The sequence below is a fragment of the Pleurodeles waltl genome, chromosome 8 (genome assembly GCF_031143425.1).
Source record: "Pleurodeles waltl isolate 20211129_DDA chromosome 8, aPleWal1.hap1.20221129, whole genome shotgun sequence".
Classification (NCBI taxonomy): Eukaryota; Metazoa; Chordata; class Amphibia; order Caudata; family Salamandridae; genus Pleurodeles; species Pleurodeles waltl.
Genome location: NC_090447.1, coordinates 146,866,474 through 146,891,166, shown reverse-complemented (window position 1 = coordinate 146,891,166; position 24,693 = coordinate 146,866,474). Strand labels below are relative to the sequence as shown.

Below are 24,693 nucleotides of genomic sequence, written 5' to 3'. Positions count from 1 at the left end.
TTTTGCAAGTGTCTGTAGCATGACCCAAGAATACTTTCACATGGCAACAAATGTACAGATCTGTCAAAACACAAAAATTTATTCTGAAGGATTTGCAGAATCCCTGCCCTGTTAATATTAAACGTATAGGGATTTCTTTATTGAATCCCTCTGAACGCCTGCAAATGCAGGGATGAGCCCGGCAAGGGACAGGAGATCTCTCCCCCTCTATTTGCATATGGAACATTCTGACTACACTGCGCCTATCTAGAGCAGGGCCATAGGGTGCAACTATAAAATAAAACAATGTGAAGTAGGGGAACATTATGGAGTGCATGCCGTTGTCACTGTCTGCTCCCTCCAAAGCCTGCAAACTACACTGAGATAGTGGAAGCTGTTGTACTTTGGCTGATTTCAGCTTTGCAATCTACACCTTTGAGATGCTGGTATTTGATCAGTGTTTTGTGAGCGCACAATTGAGCCAATTCGTTGTGATTCACGAGAGGGGTTGTACCTTTAACACTCAATTTTCCTTGCAAATTCTGAGAAGTCACAATGTGAAAATTAGTTTACAAATATACGTTAAGTACATTGTGACTTTATATGTTTGAAGTCTCGATCACAAAACCTTCAATTATATGAATCACAAGCTTTTTGACTGCAAAACCCTTTTGTACATCTGGGCCTTGAATACCACATCAATGCAAATGAATTCACAAATGCATCACCATTCTGCCACAGGAAAGAACACTTCATTCATGTAGTTTAAGTTTACTGATTCGAAGCAATCCAAACGCATTATCGCTGTATGTGCGTTTGTCCGCCAAGGATACACACCACTGTGTTAAGTCTTTAACAATAGAATTGTTTTTCTCTAAGAATGTGTACAACCGCACTACTCCTTTAGGGTGAAATTATTTAATGACATGTTAGTGCGGAGTGGGGGCTGTGGAGTGTAGCTTATCAAGAGAAAATATATTCTAATGGATACTTCTTCCCATAGTTTCCTTATCTTTCAGAATATTTCCAGTAAACCAGACTAGATCAAGAACGATTTTAATACTCTCAATTACAGAATAGGCAATGAGATAAATTATTCAATTGGAGGAATATTTAGGTATCATCACTAGAATTGATGCAGAATTTACATAAAGGCGCCATACATGCCCACCACATTGGTTCCTTTTGTCACAAGCCACTCATACTTAGAGACATATCCACATATCCAGTTGTTCAGTTATACTGTGTTTTGTTTTCTCCTTTTTTACATTATACTTGGTGGTAAGCAACCAGTAAAGCCCTGTGACCAGTGAAAGTGTTAGATGTTGGTGATAGACACTATGGTCACTGCATATTGGTTTTTGTAGCATGGTCATAACTGTGGGGCTGTACCGTTCTGTAGCTGGATGGACCCAAAGATGATTTTTGACAACAAGTGAAAATATTTGAAGCTGTGCACTAACCAGCTTCTGCTTCCAGAGGAAAAGCCAAATGAAGTCCGTTCTTCTTTGTCATTTGTGTTCCACTCAAGATCAATACTATTAGGATCAAAAAGTACATGACAAACACACCAATAATCAAGGGTGACGTCTTTCCTTTCCCCTGACAAAGGCCACATTCTGGGTCTTATTGTCATTGGTTCTAGGAGCTTAGCTGCAAAGGCCAGTCTCCTCCTTGTCAAATTAGTCACTTTCATTTGAGAAGACATTCAGCCTCTGGTAACCTTTCACCGCTCCATAACCACAGGCGGGTGGGGCTGTGACAAACTCATTGAAGGACATTCTAGTTTTTTATCGTCCATCCTCTGAGGATGTTTTTCTGACTCTTCACTAACTCATACAGTGGCAGTTCTGATCCTAGCACCAGGTAGCGCCTGACTATTCATTCTCTAGAGCTCTTCGTCACCATTGCCAGTTACAATGCTACTATTAGTACCAGCATACTCTTTTAAACATAGATCACACACTGGTTTGTTCATAAAGATCAGACGAACAGAAAATACAAGAAACGCTACGCTAAGGAAATAGATATTTTAAAGCATTAACAACACAGAGTGTTGGAAAGACTCATCTATCAGACTTTTAAGGGAATGATGAAGCTAATTGTAGAAAAGTTGCTCCCCCACATGGACACTGATGCCAGCTGTTTCACAAAGGTGCAAAATACCAGTACCCTGGATGACACCATGCGTTTTCCTTCTCCTGCCTTTATACAGGGCATGCTGATGAGTTTTCATACTTTTTGGCAATAGTGAGAAAAGTAGCAAATGTCCTGATAATAAACAGATGAACCAACAGAAATTTTGGAACTGTCATGGCAGCAATCTGAGCATCCGCTTACCTTCAATTCAATGAAACTGGCCTTGGCTCTTTGGAAAAAACTTCCTCTGCTCTGGTTGGGAGCAATACAAAATAAACATCAGTTGGCCTCTGGGCAGCCACATTTTTTCAGTATTCACCAGACCCTTATAAAACCTTGTGGAAGAGTCATCTGTAGTGAAGATGAGATCTCTTACCTTTCCATTTATTCCACATGACAGAGAATTCAAAAGGCTATAAGCTTTGGGCATAAAAGTTGTCTCTTCAATTAACTCAGCTTTGACAGTACCCAGTGCTTCATAGGGGTAGGAAACCAGATTGTTAACTGTAGAAAGAGGAATGGGTGTGCTGCTACAAAGATAAGCTACCCCATGCTTAGGGAGTACAAGCAAGTTTCAATGTAATTCTTTCTCAAGGAAATGTTATGGTATGTCAACTTTGAGGACCTCTTCAGCATCCTCTCATTTCTGCTGGTAGACTACTTAAAAATCATTGCAGATCTCTACCATTCATCTTCTTTCACTCTTAGATGGCAATGCTGACACATCTCTTACTCATAAAGTGACAGTTCGGATGCTAGCACCTGGTAGGGTACGCCTCCTCATTCCCTAGACCTCTTTATCACCATTGCCACTTACAGTTCTACCATGGGTACCAACATACACGCTTTCACCTATGTCCCACAGCAAGTTTCAATGTAGTTCTTTCATGTGGGAATATTGTGGTCAGTCAACTCTGGGGAACTCTTCCGCTTGCTTTTCTTCCTGCTGGAAGACAATTTTCAAATCAAATATGAAGCACAAACTTTGCCACTAAAGATTCAACAGCCCTGTAGCTGAGGCACGGAGACCCGGAAACTAAAGTGAAGGAGGATGAAGATGGGGCTTCCCTTAGAAATTCAATTAGAGCATTTTAGCAAAAGCTACCTATTAATTGTTCATATGCATCACTATTTGGTAGATGGTAGAGGTGAAGGGTGGAACTGTAATTTCTATTGTTCAACATGAAGAAGTTTCTAGGTATGGCCTGCCATTTTTCCTGTCTATGATTGCTGCTTCACAGAGGAACATAACAACCAGATGCAGAGGTCTTACGCTTCATTGTGCCCAGCATTGGGCTAGACAGCCATATTGCTACCTGCAGTGAAAGCCATTGCTTTGCACAAAGTCTGCATCTGAGAAACAGCCAGAAAATGGCATATGAATGTGAACCAATATAAACCAGCTCAACAGCTTACGACAGTGGCTTCACATTCCCTGTTTGGAAAATGTATATAAAAGTGGGATCCAAACCACCCCAATTTATCCCTGTTCTTCCTGAATGAGGAAGGGAATGCTCAACAGAATTTTTGAAAACCTACTGTTTTCCCAGAGGGTTGAAAACATCACCTGAAATCTGCACTTCCTGCTGGAGGAGCTGAGGGGCTGCCTAAAGTGTCTAAAAGCCTCCCAGCGTGCTGAGAGATGGAAGGAGAGGGAATGAGTCTGCCTGGAACTGCAGGCGGTAAGAGTTCCCAGAGAAGCCTGGGCTTTTCCTGGTATAAAGAGCACTCAAAGAAAGCTGATTACTAAAGCTCTTGTGTGAACTTCACCAAAGACTTTTGTAGGATCAGTACCACTGGGTTACCCATCAATCCGCCCTGTGCCCTAAAGACTAGTCCTGCTGCGGCCCGTTGCCAAAGTAAAAAGCGCTGAACATCCAAGAAGATGCAATTGCTGAAGACATGAATCCCAGATAAGTGGACCCGAAGGCTGCAACTGCTGAATCTGAGCACCTTTCCAATCCCTGGCTGGGTGGCCTTGACTGCTGGAAATCTTTCTCTTTTGCCATGGCCAAAATCTGGAATTGTATGCCTTTTCATATTAAGGGGGTCATTCCGACCCCGGCGGGCGGCGGGCAACGCCCGCCGGGCGGAAGCCGCCAAAAGACCGCACCGCGGTCAAATGACCGCAGGGTCATTCTAACTATCCCGCTGGGCCGGCGGGCGATCTCCAAAAGATCGCCTGCCGGCCCAGCGGGAAAGCCCCTGCAAAGAAGAAGCCGGCTCCAAATGGAGCCGGCGGATTTGCAGGGGTGCGACGGGTGCAGTGGCACCCGTCGCAATTTTCAGTGTCTGCAAAGCAGACACTGAAAATCTTTGTGGGGCCCTGTTAGGGGGCCCCTGCACTGCCCATGCCAGTGGCATGGGCAGTGCAGGGGCCCCCAGGGGCCCAATGACACCTGTTCCTGCCAGCCTGGTTCTGGCAGTGAAAACCGCCAGAATCAGGCTGGCGGGAAGGGGGTCGGAATCCCCATGTGGGCCAGGGGTAAACCGGCGGGAAACCGCCGGTTCCCCTTTTCTGACCGCGGCTTTACCGCCGCGGTCAGAATGGCCCAGGAAGCACCGCCAGCCTGTTGGCGGTGCTTCCGTGGTCGTTGGCCCTGGCGGTCGATGACCGCCAGGGTCAGAATGACCCCCTAAGTCCTTAGTTGACCATAATCGTTTTTGCAGAGCTTTAAAAGCTTGGCTTTCTACAATTTAACTTTGTTTTCCAGCCTTTAATCCAAGGTGCTCCGTTGTGTCAAACTTGTGGTGTATCACCACCAAGACACCTTTAAGTATGAGTGCACTTTATAATTTTTTCCTTTTATTTTATTTCATAGAGAGTTTAAATATTGTAGTGACTGAATGCTATCTAGTGGCTACTTTGAACCCTCACAAGGTTTCAGTGGAAGGTTCTTTATTCCAGCAGTTTGTTGTGACAGTTATTGAAAGATCTCCTAAACAAAATTCCCTAAAAGCCCTTTGTCTCAGTGAAATAATAACTTACATATTGCTCTTTGTATGAATTGTTGGCACTGAATACCTTGTTCTTAGTTTCTATTAAGTAAACTCGGAGGGGAAGGGAATTACAGTATCTTTGTGCCAATAACCCAATCACTTGTTTTCTAGGAAAGAGTGATTGTGTGACAATGTATTATAAGAAATAAAATCCTCTCTGGAGTATGTTAAAAGCATATTGCAAGTCACTTCAGAGTTCCATGACCTTATAAAGTTACTTGATCTTCTAAGGGACTCAGTGACTTTCAGTATCCTTACACTGTATGACAGAGGGTCATTTATCCCATATGTTTTAGTAATATGAATAATGTATTAAGGTAAAAATCTCCAAAACACCGATCAGCTAATCATATCACTGAATGTTTCAACAGGGCAAGCACTGTATACTTGACGTTTCTGGAAATGCTATCAAGCGACTACAAGTAGCACAACTTCATCCCATTGCTATCTTCATTAAGCCTAAGTCTGTGGAATCACTGACGTGAGTATAGCCTTGAATAAGTGCGTTAAGCATATTTATCTATGTTTGCTAACATTTTAACAGTTGTTTTTAAAAACCTCTTTGAAAACGAGCTCATTTAACAAATAGCGTTCTTAGTAAACAGTGATACTAAGCTGTGTATCTTTTGAGGGAATATGTGATATGTAGCAAAAAAATTCTACTGAAAGTTCTAGAATGGTGTTCACTGAATTTTAAAACGAAAATGGTTTTGTCATCATGATTGAAATGTTAAATAAACCTCGGTATGTTCGTAAATCAGTTCTTTGAATTCAGAAATGCATTTGTTGTTGGTGTATATTTACAGGCATTGTGCTTTGAATAGTTGAAGGCAATGTATTAAAGGTCTAATGTCGATCTGGCTTGTGCTTGGTACCAAGTTATGCTAATATATTTACAATGAACAGCTGATATAGCTTTCATCTGAAAACTCCAATCAAGTGCAAACATATAGGCCCTCATTATGAGATTGGTGGCAAATGCCGCCTACCGCCACGGCGACGGCCGCCATCATACCCTCACCATGGCTACCGACCGTCCATGGCATTATGACCGTAGACAGAATACCGCCAGGAGTCTGGTGGAATTCCGTCAATAGTCATGGCGGCGGACGGCGGTAAGGTGGCGCTGCTGCCAGCAGCAGCACTACGCCAGCAAAACACGGCCTACCGTATCATGTTCCATGATACGCCCTGGCGGTGTTTTGTTGGCCGCATCCCGTCTCCTCCCGGAGGTCCCCCTGCAAGCAGGTAAGTCGGATTCCCCGACAGGAGAGGGAGGTGGGGGATGTTGTGTGCGTGGGTGGGGGTGTGTGTGACTGTGTGTGAATGCCTGCATGCGTGAGATTGCATGTGTGCCTGGATGAGTGTTCGTGAGTGTTGCTGTGAGTGTGTATGAATGTTTGAATGCGTGGGTGAATGTGTGTATGTGTGTGTGTATGGGTGTGTATGTATGTGCGTATATGTGTGTGTAAATGTGAGGGGGGTCAGGAGAGGGAGGGGGAGGGTGGGTGAGGATTCTGGCGAGGGGGGCAGGGGAGACCACTACAAGTGCCAGGGAAGGAATTCCCTGGCACTGATAGTGCCTACCGCCATGGTTTCAGTGGCGGTACCGAAACCACTGAAACCATGGCGGTGGGCGGGGTCATATTGCCATGGGTGGCCCAGTGGCAGCCGCCGGGCCCGGCCTCCAGCCCAGCAGTCGTTACCGATGTGGCAGTCGGTGTGGTACATTGGCTGTTTGAGTTTGGCCAAACCGCCAATGTCATAATAGTGGAGGTAGGTACCGCCATCTTGTTGGCGGTAATACCTCCACTATTCCACCGACTGCCAGGATTGTAATGAGGGCCATAGTGCTATAGAATGTAAGCCTGAACAAAGGGTTGGTTTTTATAGTAAATTCCCAGTATCTTTTTGAGTAAACATCAAAAGAACAAACTACAATAAACTGACCAAAATAGACTTTCGTACTTCTAACAATGGGTGATTTGGGACAATCAGTTATACTGATGACCTTATTCACTCTACCTATATTTATTTTATCTTTCCAGTTGTGCCTCATTTTACTGTCTTTCGCCATGTATTTTATGATTTTTTTTTTTTTTTAGCCATTACTAAGTAGTGTGCTCTTTATCTACCAAGTACCTGTATATTTCTGTGCACTCTGCCCTTTGTTCATTTGCTATTCCATTTACTGGAGCATAGTCAGTGGTTTCTTCCCAAAATCCAGGGCTTTTCTTTCATGGTCTGCTTCCTGGGACTCCATATACCTAACCTCTGCTTGAGGCTACATAACTGATCCACACTAAAGCCCTTTTCAAAAACTGTATTTTTTGGTATATTTAGTAGCACTTCAATAGTACTATTAAAGTACTTTAAATACGCTTCACACACATATAAGTCTAAATCTCCACCTCTTCTATCTTTTTTATAGGGAGATGCTCACAGATGTACGTTTACTCCTTAGTAGTAAATGTGGAAGGTTCTAGAGAAAGTGGTTGGAAAAAGGGGCATACTTACTAAAAATAGGTGGGGTTTCGGGAGGATTAAGAGGAGCGTAAGGGAAAGAAAGGGAGCATTTTAAGGAGGGACATTCACCCACCCAAAAAAGAGTAAGCCCATTGTGATTCACAAACTTCATTTCTAAAGTTACTGCAACCAAAACCAATCAAAACAGTAGAAAATGTACTTCAACTCAGAGCTCGAGTGAGTTCAGTGCCACCCATGGCCAAACATTAGAAAAGCAACATCCTCCCAAAGAAAATAACAGAGGTAAAGGTTTAAAATGAAATCCCACATGAAATAAGGTTAAATTAAAGTAAATTATAATAAAGATATTTGAAAGTAAAAATAAATGAAATTTAATGATAAACATGATCTAAACACAAAACCTATGCACTATTTCAAAACATTTTAATACCATGTTTGTAATTTACAAATTAATTTAACCTTAATAGTTTCTTAAACTATATTTAAATTACTTGTAATTACTTACATACTTCCCTTTTATTATTGATTGATACATAATTAAAATATATGATTTTGTTTCTTAAGGTGGGGTCTTTTAAAATTTGAGCTTAGGAAAAATATTTTTATTTAGGTAAATATATCCAAATTAATGAATATACTTTATTCAGAATTAAGATAATGGTGCTTCTGCATTTTTTTATACTTTGTCCTACATTTAAAATAAATATATATATAATTCATGTACATTAATATTTAACAAAAAACTTTTTTTTACAGCGGTGTGAAGCTCTCCCTTTGGTAAACTACAGGAAAACATTTCAAACGATTATCAAAGTTAAAAGAAATTGATAAACTTATTTCTATGTTAAATATTAAAGTAAATTAATTCTATATATTTATTTTAACTGTAGAATATTATAGAAAATGCAACAGCACTATGAACCTATTATGAATTAAATATTTAATTAATGTAAATATATCTCACATAACAAAAAGTGTTTGTATTTGCTCATTGCTCATTTTATATTAAAAATTACAAAACGTTATGTGCAGAATTAATTTACATTAATTTCCGTTCAAAAATGAAACTACATTTATTTTAAGATTAAAAACTGGTAATCAAAATGTTTTATCATTGAATAATATTTATATATAAAATATAATTTTAGCATTCACTTCAATGTAATAAAATTATTTTGATTTAACATTATTTCCTACAGGGTTCTTTTGTAAGCCCTACCTTCATCATTATCAATGGGTTGGTGTTGCAAGTTGAGAGGTTAGCCATGTGTGATGCTGGATTTACTACTGCTCGTATCTGGCTTTAATAACTTACGCTTGTATACCTGGCTCCATCTACTCTTTAAAGGGTGGAGACATGTAAATCTACACTTTTGAGTAGCTTTACACTTGTATATGGTGAACAGGCAAATGTAGTACAGTTACTCATAAGATACAACTTCGGTTTCAAAACTAAGGGCCTTATTACGAGTCTGACGGTCAACAGACTGCCAGACTCGCTGTGGCGGTTAGACCGCATCGGTTGTGGTAATCCAACCACCACATTACAAGGTTGGCGGGCAGACCCACCAACCTACCACTGTTCCCGCCAGGCTCTCCTATCCCGATGGGATGACAGCAGTGTAGGTTGTAATCAGCCAGGGCACTGCTGAAGTCAGCGCTGCCCACATTACGAGGTTGGCGGGCAGACCCACCAACCTACCACCGTTCCTGCCAGGCTCTCCAATCCCGACGGAATAACAGCGGTGTGGGTTGTAATCAGCCAGGGCAGTGCTGAAGTCAGTGCCGCCCTGCTGATTACCACCTTGTTCTTCACCAGCCTTTTCATGGGGCCTCCATCACCATGAAAAGGCTGGTGGAGAACAAGTGCAGGGGGCCCCTGCACTTCCCATGCCCATGGAATGGGCAGTGCAGTGGCCCTCTCCCCAGCAACCCAGCAACCTCGAAATGCGCACTGTCTACTGTGCAGACAGTGTGCATTTTGGGGATGCTGGTACCCCTGCGTGCGGCAGCATTGCTGTGGGCTCGCTTATGAGCCGGCGGCAATGCTGCCACACCTTTCCCACTGGGCTGATGGACAGGAGCCTCGGTCCCCACCTGTCAGCCCAGTGGGAAAGTCATAATAGGGCTGATGGGGAGACCACTACCTGGATGTCCGTCTCCTCACCACAGGTCTGGCGGTCGGCAAAGCTGAGGCTTGGCTATAGTGACAATAGAATGGGGCAGGGTTACTGGCGTGAAACAGGTAGAGGTCTCTTCTGCAATCCTCATAGAATGTCTGCTAGGAAATGACTGGGAGTCCTCAGCTTGGGCTGAGGTAGACCTCAAAAACTCATGCAGCCATGCTTGGAATCCCTGAGATGGTGTGTGTGAAGGCTAGAGCACAGAGCCACATAGGTGAAAAAAGAAGTGTTGGAGCCTGGAATAATGGCCCAACCTTCCAAGAGAAAGGGCAAGAAGACGGGGGGACCAGCTTCTGTACAGCAACAAGCACAAGACTCCTCTTCTCAGGATGAAGTCATAACATCCTCTGAGGGAACTGAGTCCATGGAGCTTGACCTATCAAGTAGAGCTCTTGGGCCCAGGGGTCCCTCTAGGGGTCAGCTGTGCCAGAGACAGAGAACCTGCCCCACTCTTGAAGGCCCGAGGCAGTAAACAGCTGCACAGGAGAAGGGAGATGTCAGTGGGTCCCACATGGTCTATTCAGAGGAAGGACTCCTTTAAATGAGGCCAGAGACCCCAAACCTTGTGCAACCAGAAGAGTGGTAGTGCCTCAACAGTTCAGGGAGTTCTTCCTCACTCTAGCCTATGACATCCCCTTAGCAGGGCATCTGGGTCAAACCGAAACATGGAATAGGCTTGTCAGACATTTCTAGTGGCCCCACATGTCTCAAAAGGTGAAGGAGGTTTTCAGCTCCTGTGTCACCTGTCAAGCCAGTAGTAAGGCAGATGGCCATCCAAAGGCCCCCCTAATTCCACTACCAGTGGTTAAGGTTCCCTTTGAAAGGGTTGGTGTGGACATAGCGGGTCCACTTGAACCACCCACAGCCTCATGAAACCAATATATATTGGTAGTAGTGGATCATGCTACCAGGTATCCTGCAGCAATTCCAGGATAGCGTTTCCTAAGGAGGTGGCTTCTGACAGAGATGCCAACTTCAAGTCAGCTTACCTATAACACATTTTGAATGAGTGTAGGGTGATTTACAAGCTTACCATATCATACCATTCACAAGCCAATGGACTTGTTGAAAGGTTCAACTAGAGATTGAAGGGCATGATCATGGGGGCTCCCTGAAAAACTCAAAAGGAGATGGGATCTCCTGCCATATTTGCTTTTTGCCTACAGAGAGTTGCCTCAGAAGGGAGTAGGATTTTCCCCCTGTGAACATCTGTTTGGCCACCCTGATAGGGGACCACTTGCACTTGTACAAGAAGGTTGGGAGAGCCCTCTCTTTGAGCCTAAGCAAGATGTGGTAGACTATGTGCTTGGCCTCCACTCTAGGAAGGCTGAGTACATGGAAAAGGCATTCAAAACCTTGAGGCCACCCAACAGCTCCAGAAGCAGTGGTATGACCAAACAGCTGCACTAGTTGGAGTTCCAAACAGGGCAGAAGGTATGGGTTCTGGAGCCTGCGGCTCCCAGGGCACCCCGGGACAAATGGAGTGGTCATTACCCTATCCTTGTCACAAACTGCACTCAACTTCTCACCTCTGGATGCAGGATTGGGGAACACACCTGGTCTTCTGCAGGTTCTGGATAATCCCAGATAGGGGCGACCCTTTCTAGTAGCCACAGTGCCGCTTGACAGGAAACACCAAAGCAGACTGAACCCTCCAGAAGGAGTCCCAGAGGAAAAAACCCCAAGAACTGGGGAAAAACCTCAAACAGGAACTCCTAAAAAAGAAGAAAAAACAGGACTTGAAAACAGGAAAAAACAAGGCAAAAATACTCCAAGGCGAAAACAGGAACGACGAACAGGAGCGAAGAGCACTACCAAAAGGAAGTGTTTGCAACGCAAGGTAGAGCAAGACTGAGTGGCTTATATACTGAAAAAGGGGAAGTGGCATCACAGGAAATAAAAAGAACACCATCTCGAATTGGGAAAAGGCCCATAGAAAAGAATAGGAACAAAGAGGTAGTATATAAGAAAAAGAGCATGCTGGGAAATGCAAACAGGAAGAAGACAATATGGACACCAACATGAACACGAAGAAAGGCAGAATACAGAGGCATGAAAAAGAAATGAAAAAGAAAAGAAAAAGACCCGAAAGAAGACCACCACCGACAGGGGAGACAACAATGCCCTACAGTTGGTAAGGGCAACGCGACCGGGAGCGCAAAACACGCTTCCCGGTACGCGTTGTCAAAATGGCAAGAAAACGCGGGGAACGGCGCTCCGAGAATCGGCAGCGTGTTCCGACCGCAGAAGGAAAAAGAGACGCAGCGTTACAATCCTAATAAAGAAGAGTGAGGTAAACCTACTTTGTAGACCTGGTCACTAGCAGGACACCCAAAAGGGTGATCCATGCGAACTGCCTCAGGCTGTTCTGTGACAGGGCTGATGTAGCCATGTTGATGGTTACTGATGATGATCAGGAAGCAGAGAGTGAACCTCTCCTTGACCTCCTCTCACACAACCTTAAAGATGGGTCAGCTGATGGAGTTGTCTACTCAGATACCCTCTCTACCCAACGGCAAGCTGACTGCAGGAAAGTCTTGCAGCAGTATGCTGAGCTCTTCTCCTTGACCCCTGGACAGACACACCTGTGTGCCCATGATGTGGACATAGGAGACAGACTGCCTGTCAAATCCAGGATCTATCGGCAGTCTGACCAAGTCAAGGAGAGCATCAAAGTTTAAGTCAACCAGTTGCTGGATTTAGGTGCTATTGAACCCTCTGACAGTTCCTGGGCTAGCCCAGTGGTCTTAGTTCCCAAACCTCATCCCCATGGTTGAAAGAAAGAAATTAGGTTTTGTGTGTACTACAGAGGTCTCAACTCTGTCACCTATTCCAATAGCTGATGAGCTGAAAGACAAATTAGGTGCAGCAAGGTTACGCAGTACCTTTGACTTAACTGCAGGGTAATGGCAAAATTTAATGGCACCAGGAGCAAAGGAGAAGACTGCATTTTCTACTCCTGTTGGGCATTATCAATTCACGGTTATGCCTTTTGGTTTAAAGAATGCCCCTGCAACCTTTCAAAGGTTGGTGAATCAAGTCCTTGCTGGCTTGGAGTCCTTCGGTGCAGCATATCTAGATGATATTGCTGTGTTTAGCTGCTCCTGGTAGGATCACCTTATCCACCTGGTGAAGGAATGCAAGCCCAGCAATCAGCAGGCCTCACTATCAAGGCATCAAAATGCCAGATAGGGCACAGCACAGTTGTATACTTGGGGCAAGTGCAACCTTTACAGCCCAAGATCCAGACAATTCTGGACTGGGAAGCTCCAAAAACCCAGACTCAAGTCAGGGCATTCCTTGGCTTGACTGGTTATTACAGGAGGTTTGTGAAGGGGTATGGGTCAATTGTGACCCCCCTCACAAAACTGATCTCTAAAAAGATGCCCAAAAAGGTAACCTGGACTTTTGACTGTTAAAAGGCCTTTGACAACCTGAAGGAGGCAATATGTTCAGCACCACTTCTCAAAGCTCCAGACTACTCTAAGCAGTTCATTGTGCAGACAGATGCCTCTGAACATGGGATATGAGCAGTCTATCCTAAACCAACGATGATGGCCAAGGCCAGGCTGTTGTGGTTTGAGCACTAATTGAGCCACCTACTAAAGAAGCACAATAAAACATGTCTTAAGCCTGCCACTGCAGTCAGTGCATGGAGTTTTAAACTTCTGTTTAGACCTGGCAAAAAACCTTTTGCCAGGCCTAAACCTTTCTTTTGAATATTTATAAGTCACCCCTAAGGTAGGCCCTAAAGGCTCATAGGACAGGTGTGCATTATATTTCAATGTAGGATCTGTGACCTTAGGTTTTACAATTCCTAGCTGTGAAAAATGTCTAAAGTCATTTTGCCACAGACATTGGCTGGGTCCAAGGTAACTCTCTTTACGTGCACAGCAATGCTTAGTTTGAGCCAGTGGCCTCAAGGCTGGGTGCCCAATGCTTTTCAATTGGGGGAACCAGAGGGTCGGTTTTGGAAAACCAGAGGCTGGACAAGGAGGAGGGCCGCCTGCAGAACGTCACTGGACCTTTGGTCGGATTCCCCAGGGCCTGGGGGCTGCGGATGCAGAGGTACCTTTAGGCGTCAGGTAGCTTCATTGGATTCGGTTGTGGTCAGAGGGGTCCTTTGGTTTCAGGCTGCAGGCGTTGTCATGTTGGCCATAAGCGGTCAACCCAGGGTGGACACATGCTCGGAATTGTCTGGGGACCTGGTCTGGACCATTGGGCCGTCTGGCCACGGGGCATCGGGTGCAGAGTGGGCATAACTCGCGGAACCGGGGACATTATGGAGTCTTTTTTGGAGTTTCTTGTGGACAGGACCGCTGTCCTCAGTAGTTCTTGGCCCTCTATTGGACAGGCTCTCCTCTGGAGGTTTGTAGAGGTTGCTGGTCCTGCAGGATGTGTCGCTCTTCGTAGCAGGGCTTCTGAAGCTGCAGACAGCCCGGTAGGGCTGGGCCCAAGTCTGTTGGTGTCTGGAGTCTTCTCTGCTGGGGTCGGCTTAGCAGTCCTTCTTCTTGCTTCTTTCTTTTTTTTTTCTTGAGGTCACCAGGAATCTGGTGAGGTAGGTTCAGGGGTGCCCTTAAATCCTTGATCTGGAGGCATTTCAGGGGTAAGAGGGCAGTAACCAATGGCTGCTGTCGCTGAGGGTGGCTACACCCTTCCTGTGCCCACTCCCTTTGGAGAGGGGGCACATTCCTAACCCTGTTGGTCCCTGTCCTCCAAATAAAGTTGGAGGATTCTGTAGGGAGGGGGTCACTTCAGCTCTGGACACCTTAGGGGTGGTCCTAGCTGGAGTGGTCACTCCTCCCTGTTTTACCTAATTTTCCAGTCAGACTTGCCGCCAAAAGTGGGGCTTCTTCCAGGGGGTGGGCATCTCCACTAGCTGGAGTGCCCTGGGGTACTGTAAGAGGAGGCCTGACCCTTTGAGGCACACCACCAAGTGTTGCAGTCCCTGCGGGGGGGGGAGGTGTGAAGCACCTCCACCCAGAGCAGGCTTTGTTTCTGACTCCATAGAGCACAAAAGCTTTCACCCCATGGGGTCAGAAATTTGTCTTTTAGTGGCAGGCTGGCACAGACTGGTGAGTCTTACACTAAAGGGTTGGTTAAAATACAAGGGGCATCTCTAAGATGCCCTCTGTGTGTATTGTACAATAAATCCAACACTGCTATCAGTGTGGGTTTATTGTGCTGAGATGTTTGATACCAAGCGTCCCAGCCTTCAGTGATGCCATCATGGAGCTGTGGAGTTCGTAATGACAAACTCCCAGCCCATGTACTTAATATGGCCATACTGCACTTACAATGATAAATGGTGCACCCTGCCTTAGGGCTGTAAGGCATGCTAGAGGGGTGACTTACCGATGCCACAGGCATTGGTTGATGGACATGGCACCCTGAGAGGGATGACATGTTGACTTTACCTTTTTCTCCCCACCAGCACACACATTGCAGTGTGCGTGTGCTTGGTGAGCGGTCCCTTAGGGTGGCACAATACATGCTGCCGCCCTTCGGGACCCTCCCTCGTCACAGGACCCTTGGTTCCACTGGTACCTTTGACAAGGGACTTAGCTGTGTGCCAGGGGTGTGCCTATTGTTGGAACAATGGTGCAGTTTAGGGAAAGAACACTGGTGCTGGGGCCTGGTTAGCAGGCTGCCACCACATTCTCAGTCAAGTCAGCATCATTATCAGGCAAAACATGGGGGGTAACCATGCCAAAAGTGGTATTTACCTACACTAGGCATGTCTGATTTTATGTGAGTGCCATAAACAGCAACTGAATGGCTACGTCTACCTGTACTTCCCAGAAAAATCAATATTTGCCCTAAGTTAATAATTTAGATCTTTTATCAGCTTTTATAAATTCGTATACTTATCTAAAAGTTTATTAGGTATGCAATATTTTGTACTTTATCTGGTCATATTAAATATTGTCAAAAAAAATCTCTTGGCTATGGGTGCAAAACAAATTAATTTAGGCAAATAAATACCCCAGGTCATGTGTGTCGGACCTAAGTAAGTCTCTAGGTATTCTGGATAACCGAGACAGGTGATGGCCTAAGCTTCAGGACAAATGGAAATGAGGCATGAATAGCACGTCAAGTCCTATTCAACCTGCCTGCTTCCCGAGGTACCTGTATCCAATGCCATTAGAGGTTTTTGCCTGTTATTCAACAGAAGGATGAAGAATGTCTTTGTTGGATTGGTTAGTGTTCCTCACAGCTCCTTTACTCCAAGAAGTACTTTGTCATCTTGGATTTTTCAGAAATACCCTGAAAAGTATACAGAGCTGATGTGGGATCATACTGGTGAGCAGTAGATAGAAGTACACGGAGATTCTGGTTGAAGGGCCAGGATCAGTGACATTCTGCTGCCGATTATAATTAGCTTTATATTCTGAATGAATTTCTGTTTCTGAGGACAAGCTCCAGGGTTGCATAGGTTTGCCTCCTGAGCATTTTCCTGCACACCAAAGGGGTTCCTTTTTAACATTTTGTGGGAACCTCAATTTGTTTTCAGAAAATAACCTTTTTTCAGTGGTGCAAGGAGATACAGGAGCATTCTGCTAAAAAGGAGCAATCATGCCAGATTCAAGATAAGCATTGTACCTTTTGGAGCATTTTCATTTTGTTGGAACGCGCATGGAAGAGATAGCCAGTTCTCTTCTGGTTCTTTTCAGAGTGTTGGGGGACAAGGAATTAAAAATTAATTTCAATTGTACAATTCTTTGAAGCCCATTTGGCTACACAAACAGGACCAGTAATCAGTATTAAAGTTTAGTAGATTTATTACAAATTAGTAAAAATTCCAATATATGATCATATCAAGATCAGATTATAGAGACACAAAACCAAAATCTATAAATTGAAACATCGAAACAGATTCAGGCCCTCATTAAGAAGCTGGCGGTCATCAGAATGGCAGCCTCGCTGTAGCGGTCTTACCACCGCGGACCTGCCGTAAAGACTGCCACATTACAATTTGTGGGGTTTGGCAAAAGCCAAACCGCCACAATGCCGCCTGGCCCGCCGGTGCAGTCACACCGATGTGGCGGGCGGTGAGCTCCTCCAACCCAGCAGCAGGCCTCTGCCTGCCGGCCTGATTACAATGCTGCAGACCACCAGGCTTAATGTGGCAGTCACCTCGTCACAAAAACCCTAGCGGTAATGCACCCGGCGACAGGAATCCTTATTCCTGTCGCCGGCACATGCACCCCCACACATCCACACATATGCAGACACCTGTCCACACACTTACAAACACCCCCACCCCTTCACGAACGCATACATACACATACACACCCCTCTGCATACGCATACATTCACACACACCCCCACTCACTCGCAGACTTGCACACATGCACGCTCACTCACTTGCAGACTTGCACACATGCACCCCCACTCACTCGCAGACTTGCAAACATGCAACCCAACTCGCATTAATTCCAATACACACACCTACTTACTAGCACCCCGACACACACCCTTCCCCTCCACACGCACATCCAGACACCCCCACTGGCTCTCTCACAAACACACACTCAGACACCTCCATTTGCACACATACACGCACTCAGACACCCCCCTTTGCACACATAGATACACACACCACACACATGCATCCAACACTCCCTACCCCCTCTTTCGAATGATCAACTCACCTTTTCCGGTGAGCTGGTCGTCCGGGAGGAGATGGATCCTGGCGATTTTGCACCGCCAGCACCACTACACCAGCAAGACTCTGCCAAGCCGTATCACAGCTCATAATACGGCGGGCAGAGTCTTGCTGGCGTGGAGATGCTGGTGATGCAACCGCCTCTTCAACTCCGTCGGCCAGGCCGATGGAGTCGGTCTTCCGCCCATAAATGGTCGGAAGTCCAAACACAACTCCTAATATGGTGGTCAGCAAACCGCCGGCACTGACAGTCTGTTGGCTGCAGCGGCCGAAGTCGTAATGTGGCCCTCAGTCTTTTCAGTGTAAGGCATATAAAGATTACAGTCACAGAAATGCAAAAACTAAGAGATAAGAACTTACATACTATGAAAGAATTCAAGTTCCTTGTATGCAGCAAGAATTGAAATAAGGACATCTGGTTAGTTTGTGTCTTAATAGAGCAAAATTCAAGGGTTTGGGGACGATTCAAGGTAGATGTCAGCATTGCGAAGACTCCAGTTGAAGTCTTCAAAAAGTAAAGAATCCAGTGTTAGCATGAAACTAGGCACTGTTAGTACAAGGGGTCTATAGGTCTGCAACATGAAGAGATTCTCCAATCCCACAAAATACTAATGAACAGGTCAGCCTTGAGTTTCTACTTCCAAGATAGTGAATAAATGGAATGCACACCAAATCATCCAGTCCATGCCAAGGTCTTCTTGCTCAGCCTTTCTAGCTCTAATACACAATACTCCTTTCACTAGCTAAGCAACCAAGAATGTGCACCTGCAAAGAAAAAATAAGTGAAGCACAGAAAACACATTTCACACATTAAAATGAAGGTCTACTCAAGCCAACTTAGCAAAACACCATTAATAAGCCAGCAGAACACTGCCAGGCTGTATTATTCGTCATAATACGGCTGCCGGCGGTCTACTGGTGTGGCGCTGCTGGTGGTAGCAGCGCCACCTTAACATCATCCGCCAGTATGGCCACAGCCGGATTTCCGCCCTTCTTGTGGCAGAAATCCGTCTGTGGTCATAATCGGGCAGACAGATGTTAGCCGTGGCGACGGTCTTTTGACGGCCATCGCCGCGGCGGTAGGCGGCATTTGCCACCAATGTTAAAATGAGGGCCAATGTCAGGATAAATGTGAAACACAAGCAATCAATACCTGATTACATACACAACATGCTTTTTAAGAAATGCAACTTGTCATTATGTAAACGTAAGTATGAATGGAAAATACAAATTTCATATTAAAGCTAAACATAAGAACTCACACGTGTAAATGAAACCTCTAAATTTTACAGTGAATGTACCTTTAATAATCTAGGATGTGATTAAGTCTTGGCGGAAGGGAATACTTTGTCACAAACGTGACAGATGTTCCATCTGCCTTATTATGATCCCATGATATCCTGTGGAGATCGAAACAAGGTGGATGGGATATCCGTCACGTTTGTGACAGAGTATTGCCTCTGACAAGACCTAAATCAGGCCCTTAGTTTGATGCTTCGCTTTACATTAATAAGGTTAAGGCACACAGTATATATGATGTTGATTACATTGTTAAGTTATTTTTGTGATGCAGCCAGAATTACTCTGCTCCAATCCCTACAAAGAGTGTTCGAGTTGTCAAATTGTGGGCATTTTACCTTTAGCTTGTCTTCCCTGAAACAGCCTTTGGCTTGAGCTGCTAGGTGGAGTCCACAGACTTACGAACTACAGTCTCTCCAACTACATGCATTCATGGATCTTCTTAGTTTGGTCCGCAGCTCCTGGACTTCCTGGTGGGGTGTGGTGTCATTTTTCCTAATCTAAACTGCTCCTGTGCCTGTTTCCATATTTTTGTGGAAGTTCATATAGAAACCCCTTGTCTGATTTTCTCCATGGTTGTGGTACTTTACTGTATTGTTTTACTCAAAACTGTTTAGACCTTTGAGTTCTTAAGCTGTGGATTGTAGCACACACAATCATCTCAGGCAGCTTTCCAGAAACATTTGCTGAATTACTTAGGGCCTGATTTAGAGTTTGGTGGATGGGGTTACTCGATCACAAACATGACGGATATATCCTCTGCCGTATTACGATCCTATTTTAACCTATGGAGATTGCAATATAGCAGACGGGATATTCGTCATGTTTGTTTCGGAGTAACCTGTCCGCTAAACTCTAAATCAGGCCCTTAGACCAGCAAACAAATATGAGCCGAGGACACCCGTATGAAAAACTAGATTTACCTTTGTTGGTATTTCTGTTTGGGCAATTTTGAAGGTCAATTACAACTCTCATCAAGATAGCAACATCTTCCAGACTCATCGTCTGAGTGTCAGAGTCCCTCATTGCCCCAAATTAACCTAATTTACTGATGGCTTTAAAAGTTATTAGATCATGTAGTTCAATATTTGTAGATTGTCATGAAAAAAACATTTACTAAGTGACAGATATAGTCTTTGTCCCCCTAGTCCTGGAAAACCTCATATAGCAATTGATCAAAAATGTAATCAGATAATTTTTCATAAGGTGGGCTGATCATGACTGCCTAGCCCTTCTAACCCACACATCTCATTCTCATCCTCAGTTATCCAGCAGAACTTGTTAGGGTAAATTATCTGTCTCATACCATTCTTAATGTGGTTGACCATCACTTTTCAACTTATGGAATTGTGTGATAAAAGGTGCAAACCTATTTTGATTTCAGTAGTACACTGAGCAATTAAGAGATATACCACACATGAAATTGTGACACAGGGCTTCTGTACTACCTCAAGGTTTTCCATTAACAAAGTGTAGACATTTTCCCGCAGCTCACTGAAGTCGACACCATTCAACCAGATATAAGAGTCCATATTTATAAAATCTTTGTGTTGCCCTTGCGTCACACATTGTGATGCAAGGGCAACACAAAGGCTTCAGTAATATTTACAAAGTCACACAAGATCTAATTTGCATGGCCTTGTGTGGCTTTGTAAAGAAACACAAGGCAAGGCAGCTGCTTGCACTGCGTTATATTATATTTAAACTTTGGTGGCCTTCCATGGGTGAAGTATGGGTATCCCATGCATCCACCCATGGATTTTGGGGCATTCGCAGTTTTACAAAGACTTGTAAATCAGTGAATGTGTCAAAATGCCTTGCCTTCCCAAGTGAGGCGCAATAAGGAGAAATATCTTTATTTCTTCTCATTATTTCCTCTTTCGATATGTGCTGCAGCACAGATAGAAAGAAGGAAATGCCTCTAAGGATTGTGTTTGTGGAGGAAAGTGCCCCTTCCTGCACAAAAACAATTCTGCCTGTAACACAGGCCCTCTGTTACTATGGTGCACGGATTCCTACATTTGCGATATGCTGCACACAGTGCACCAGAGCAAGGAGAGAGCAGAAATGATTCAGATTCTTGTACATATATGGAACATTTCTGGTCTGTCCCTTTATTGAAATACAGTGTAGCAACTTTTCTTACTGTCCTGCATTACATAAAGGTTTAGTAAATGTGCCCTTAGATCTCAAATCAAGTCAGCCTGCATCTTGTGGGAAAGGAAGGTTATGTTGCACCAGAGATAAAAGTGTGTTACTTCCTCTCAATATGTTCCCAAGGAAGGGCAGTCCCATAATATATGTTTGAGTTCCGCCCCCACTACTCTACGTCACGGGCAAGCTGCCTCTGCTACATGGAAATGCCAGTTAATCTTCCCTGGGGTCAGGTATGTCCTATGAAGTATAAAAAAGTTTATTAATTTAAATCTGGCATTTCTTGAGACTTTTGGGTTCCTGTCTAATATAGACTCCCAAGCTCTTGGTGGTATCAGAGTGCCCAGGTCCTCCTACCATTTAAGTTTTAAGGAATCCAATGAGAGGGGCATGTCTGCGCATGTTGTGCTATAGAGGAGTGTAACTGCCTTAAAGGTTCCCAACAAGCTTGGTAGGTATTGGCTAGTAGTCTGTGATTGAGGTTCATCCAGGCTAGCTCCCCAATGTTGTCCAATGGCTGCCGTGACTGCCCCATACAGCAGAAAATGCCCCCTCTGCAATTCAAATTCGAGTCTGAAGTCCGCGAATAAGAGCAGCATTCCCTCCTGAAATAGACTGTCGATCGTCACCGCCCCTGCTTCAGTCCAGATGTCTAATCTCTCCCCGTTACCCCTATGTGGCAACACTCACAGAATAGATATGGGGAAGTCCAGGTAGTATGGAGTTATCGTTTTGGTTTTACCTAGGTATCCTGTCCAGCACTTTTAATTTTGCCGAGTCCTCGCCGTGCTGCCTTTTCACTCTCAGCAAGATTTTTGTCAGTCTGGCTAAGGACGGGGTGAAGGGCCTAACTGACCCCAACAGGGTTTGTCTACTCCCCTGCCATTGGGTGAACCACTGGAGTTGGGCTAAAAGATAATAAGTTTCAAAGTCTGGGACTGCCAGTCCGCCATCTTTAAACCACTTAGCCAGGGCCACCCTTCTCCTACCTGTTCCCCAGAGGAAAGTAATTATTAGTGTATCTAATTCTCTGAAGATGGATCTGGGTATCCACACTGCAAGGACTGTAAAATAATACAGCAACCATAGTAGGACTATCATGTCGAGGAGAGACACCCTACCGGCTAAGGACAAAGGCAGTGTCTGCTGAACGCCATTGCTGTGCGAGTGGGGCGAATTGCATGTCCCACATTCCTGTCTAGTGCATCTAGCCTATCATGGTATATTTTGATACCCAGATACAGGGACGGCTCCTCCATGAGTGCAGAGGAGCGTCGCCTCCCCCACCAGCAGCGGCAGCTACAAACCTTTACAGGGAAACAATAATAAACAGTGTTTATAATCGTTTCCTTGTAAAGAGAGTGACAAGGGTGAGCACTCCCCCTCAGAGCGCGTGTGTTTGGCCGGACATCTCAGGCTGGCCAAACACACATGCACACAGGGCTCTCTCATTGCTGGGCTGGAGAGAGCCTGCACAGGCTCCCAGTCTTCCTGGAAGCGACCTGGCTGGGCGCTCCTAGCCAATACTGACGCTGCTTTGAGCAGCGTCAGGATGGGCCGCAGGGCAGGCTGGGAGCCTGTGCCTGCCTGCAGCCAGCAGAGGAAGGGGGCACAACAAAGCTTTCAGGTAAGTTTATTTAATCTTTTTTTAATTGTATACAGGTCGTTCTGCATGTTACCCACGAATATAATGAGATCATTTGCACATAGGACTATGTAATAGTGCAACCCCCCTACTTGTATTCCCTCATATTCCTGACCCACTTGTGCCATGGTCACTAATGGTTCCATGGCCAGAGCGGGCAATAGCGGGGGTAGGGGACAAGCCTGTCTTGTGCCCCTCTCCACTGCATAACTCGCAGAGGTCATACGGCCCATTCAAACTCTGGCTATCGACGTAGCATAAAGCAACTGAACCCATGCTATATAATCTGACCAGAGTCCGATCCTGCGCAAAACTTTATAGAGGAAGCTTCATTGCACGCTATCGAAAGCCTTCTCAATGTCCACCGCCAGTACCCCTGCTGTATGTTTATCATATGAGAGGTCATTCATAACTGCCAGTAACTGGCGGACATTTGTAGACATTTTACGGCCTGGGATGAACCCTGTCTGGTCAGGGTGAACCAACTTCATCATGCAAGGGAGGAGCCTCGTTGATAATATTTGATTAAGGATTATGTGATTCAGAATGGATGGGGTCCATATGCTCCACAGTCAGTTGGTGGTTTACCAGGTTTTAATAATGTGACAATTAGTGCTTCCTGGGTCGTAGTTGGGAGTGATCCTTCCTTCTTTGCGGCTTGGTACAGGGCAACTTGGTTCAGACCTATGAGATCAGTGTGCGTGGCATAGAACTCTACTGGGAACCCTTCTGTGCCCAGTGTCTTTTCCCTGGCAAGGTCTTTGATGGCCCCTCAAATTTCTTGAATTGTGATATCACCTCCTAGTGTCACTGCTTCCTCCTGTGTGAGTTCTGAAAGCTGCAAGGGATCCAGGAATGCCTGGGTGGCTGCTGCATCATAGGGGGTGTTACTTGTATATAATCATTCATAATACTGCCTAAAATGGGTGTTAATTTCTGCCTGCCTGTATATGCTAGTCCCATCCGTTGTCTGCATCTCCATTGTAGTTGAGTCCCTTCGGAGTTGGTGACGCTAGCCATGCCAGAAATGTCCCTTTTTTATCCCTTTCAGCATGGGCGCAAGACATATATGTCTGGAATCAAAGCTGCGGAGCATTTCTACATGACACACTACCGTCTCTTTCAATTCTAACTGTTTTGCTGAAGATCTGGTCAGCCCGGGCAATTTTTCTCTTCTTCCCGCAGTTTATCTTCCACCTCTAGAGTTTCTTTCAGCAACGTTTGCTGCACTCCAGCTGACTCTGCTATGCATCTTTCCCTCTTGACCCAAGGGTAGGTCGCTCCCCCTGCCGCTGCAGCTCCTCCAAGTTCCCGAGTTCCTGTGTTCCTGAGACCCACCTAACTGTAAGTACCCCCCTCCTCCCAGCCCCTCGCCCTGCCCCGCGCCACTCACCTTCTCTTCTGCTCCTGCTTCTTTTCCTCCTCTCTGTCTCTTCCTCCTCGCTCCCCCTCTGCAATCTTCTTCTGTGTTCTTCTGTTCTTCCCTTCTGTTCTTCTGTTCTTCCCTTCTGTTCTTCTGTGTTCTTCCGGTCTTCTGTGTTCTTCTTCTCTGTTCTTCTCTGTGCTTCTGTGTTCTTCTTCTCGGTTCTTCTGTGTTCTTCTGTGTTCTTCTGTGTTCTTCTCTGTTCTTCTCTGTTCTTCTCTGTTCTTCTGTGTTCTTCTGTGTTCTTCTGTGTTCTTCTCTGTTCTTCTCTGTTCTTCTCTGTTCTTCTCTGTTCTTCTGCTCTTCCGATCTTCTGTGCTTCTGTCTTCTGTTCTTCCGGTCTTCTGTTCTTCTGTCTTCTGTTCTTCTGTCTTCTGTTCTCCTGTCTTCTGTTCTCCTGTCTTCGGCTCTTCTACCTCCTCCGTCTTCTTCCCCCGAGCCTGCCCTCCTGCTCCTTCCTCATCCCCCTCCCTCACTCGCCTCCCCCTCTCTCACCCCTAGCTAACCCGTTCGCTATCTACCTCCCTCACTCCTCCTATCTTCCTATCTCTCTAGCTCCCTATCTCACTATCTAACTCCCCCACTCTCCACCTCCTCCTACCTACCTATCTGTCTATCTATCTATTTCCCTATCTATCGACTTCTCTATCTATTTTCTCTATCTATTTCTCTATCTCTCCCCCCCTCCCGCCACCCCCTCTACTACCTATCTCCC

The 24,693-nt window shown here is 45.2% G+C and overlaps 1 protein-coding gene across 4 annotated transcripts in view; it reads left to right on the top strand.

The window, feature by feature from the left end:
- The window catches only part of LOC138249824 (disks large homolog 2), a 3,298,389-nt gene that overhangs the window by 3,226,812 nt on the left and 46,884 nt on the right, over positions 1–24,693 (top strand). For all 4 annotated transcript variants that reach the window (XM_069203950.1, XM_069203947.1, XM_069203948.1 and 1 more), the window contains one exon: positions 5,490–5,599. In XM_069203950.1, the coding sequence (XP_069060051.1) occupies positions 5,490–5,599 (110 nt within the window). The remainder of the gene's footprint in view (positions 1–5,489; positions 5,600–24,693) is intronic.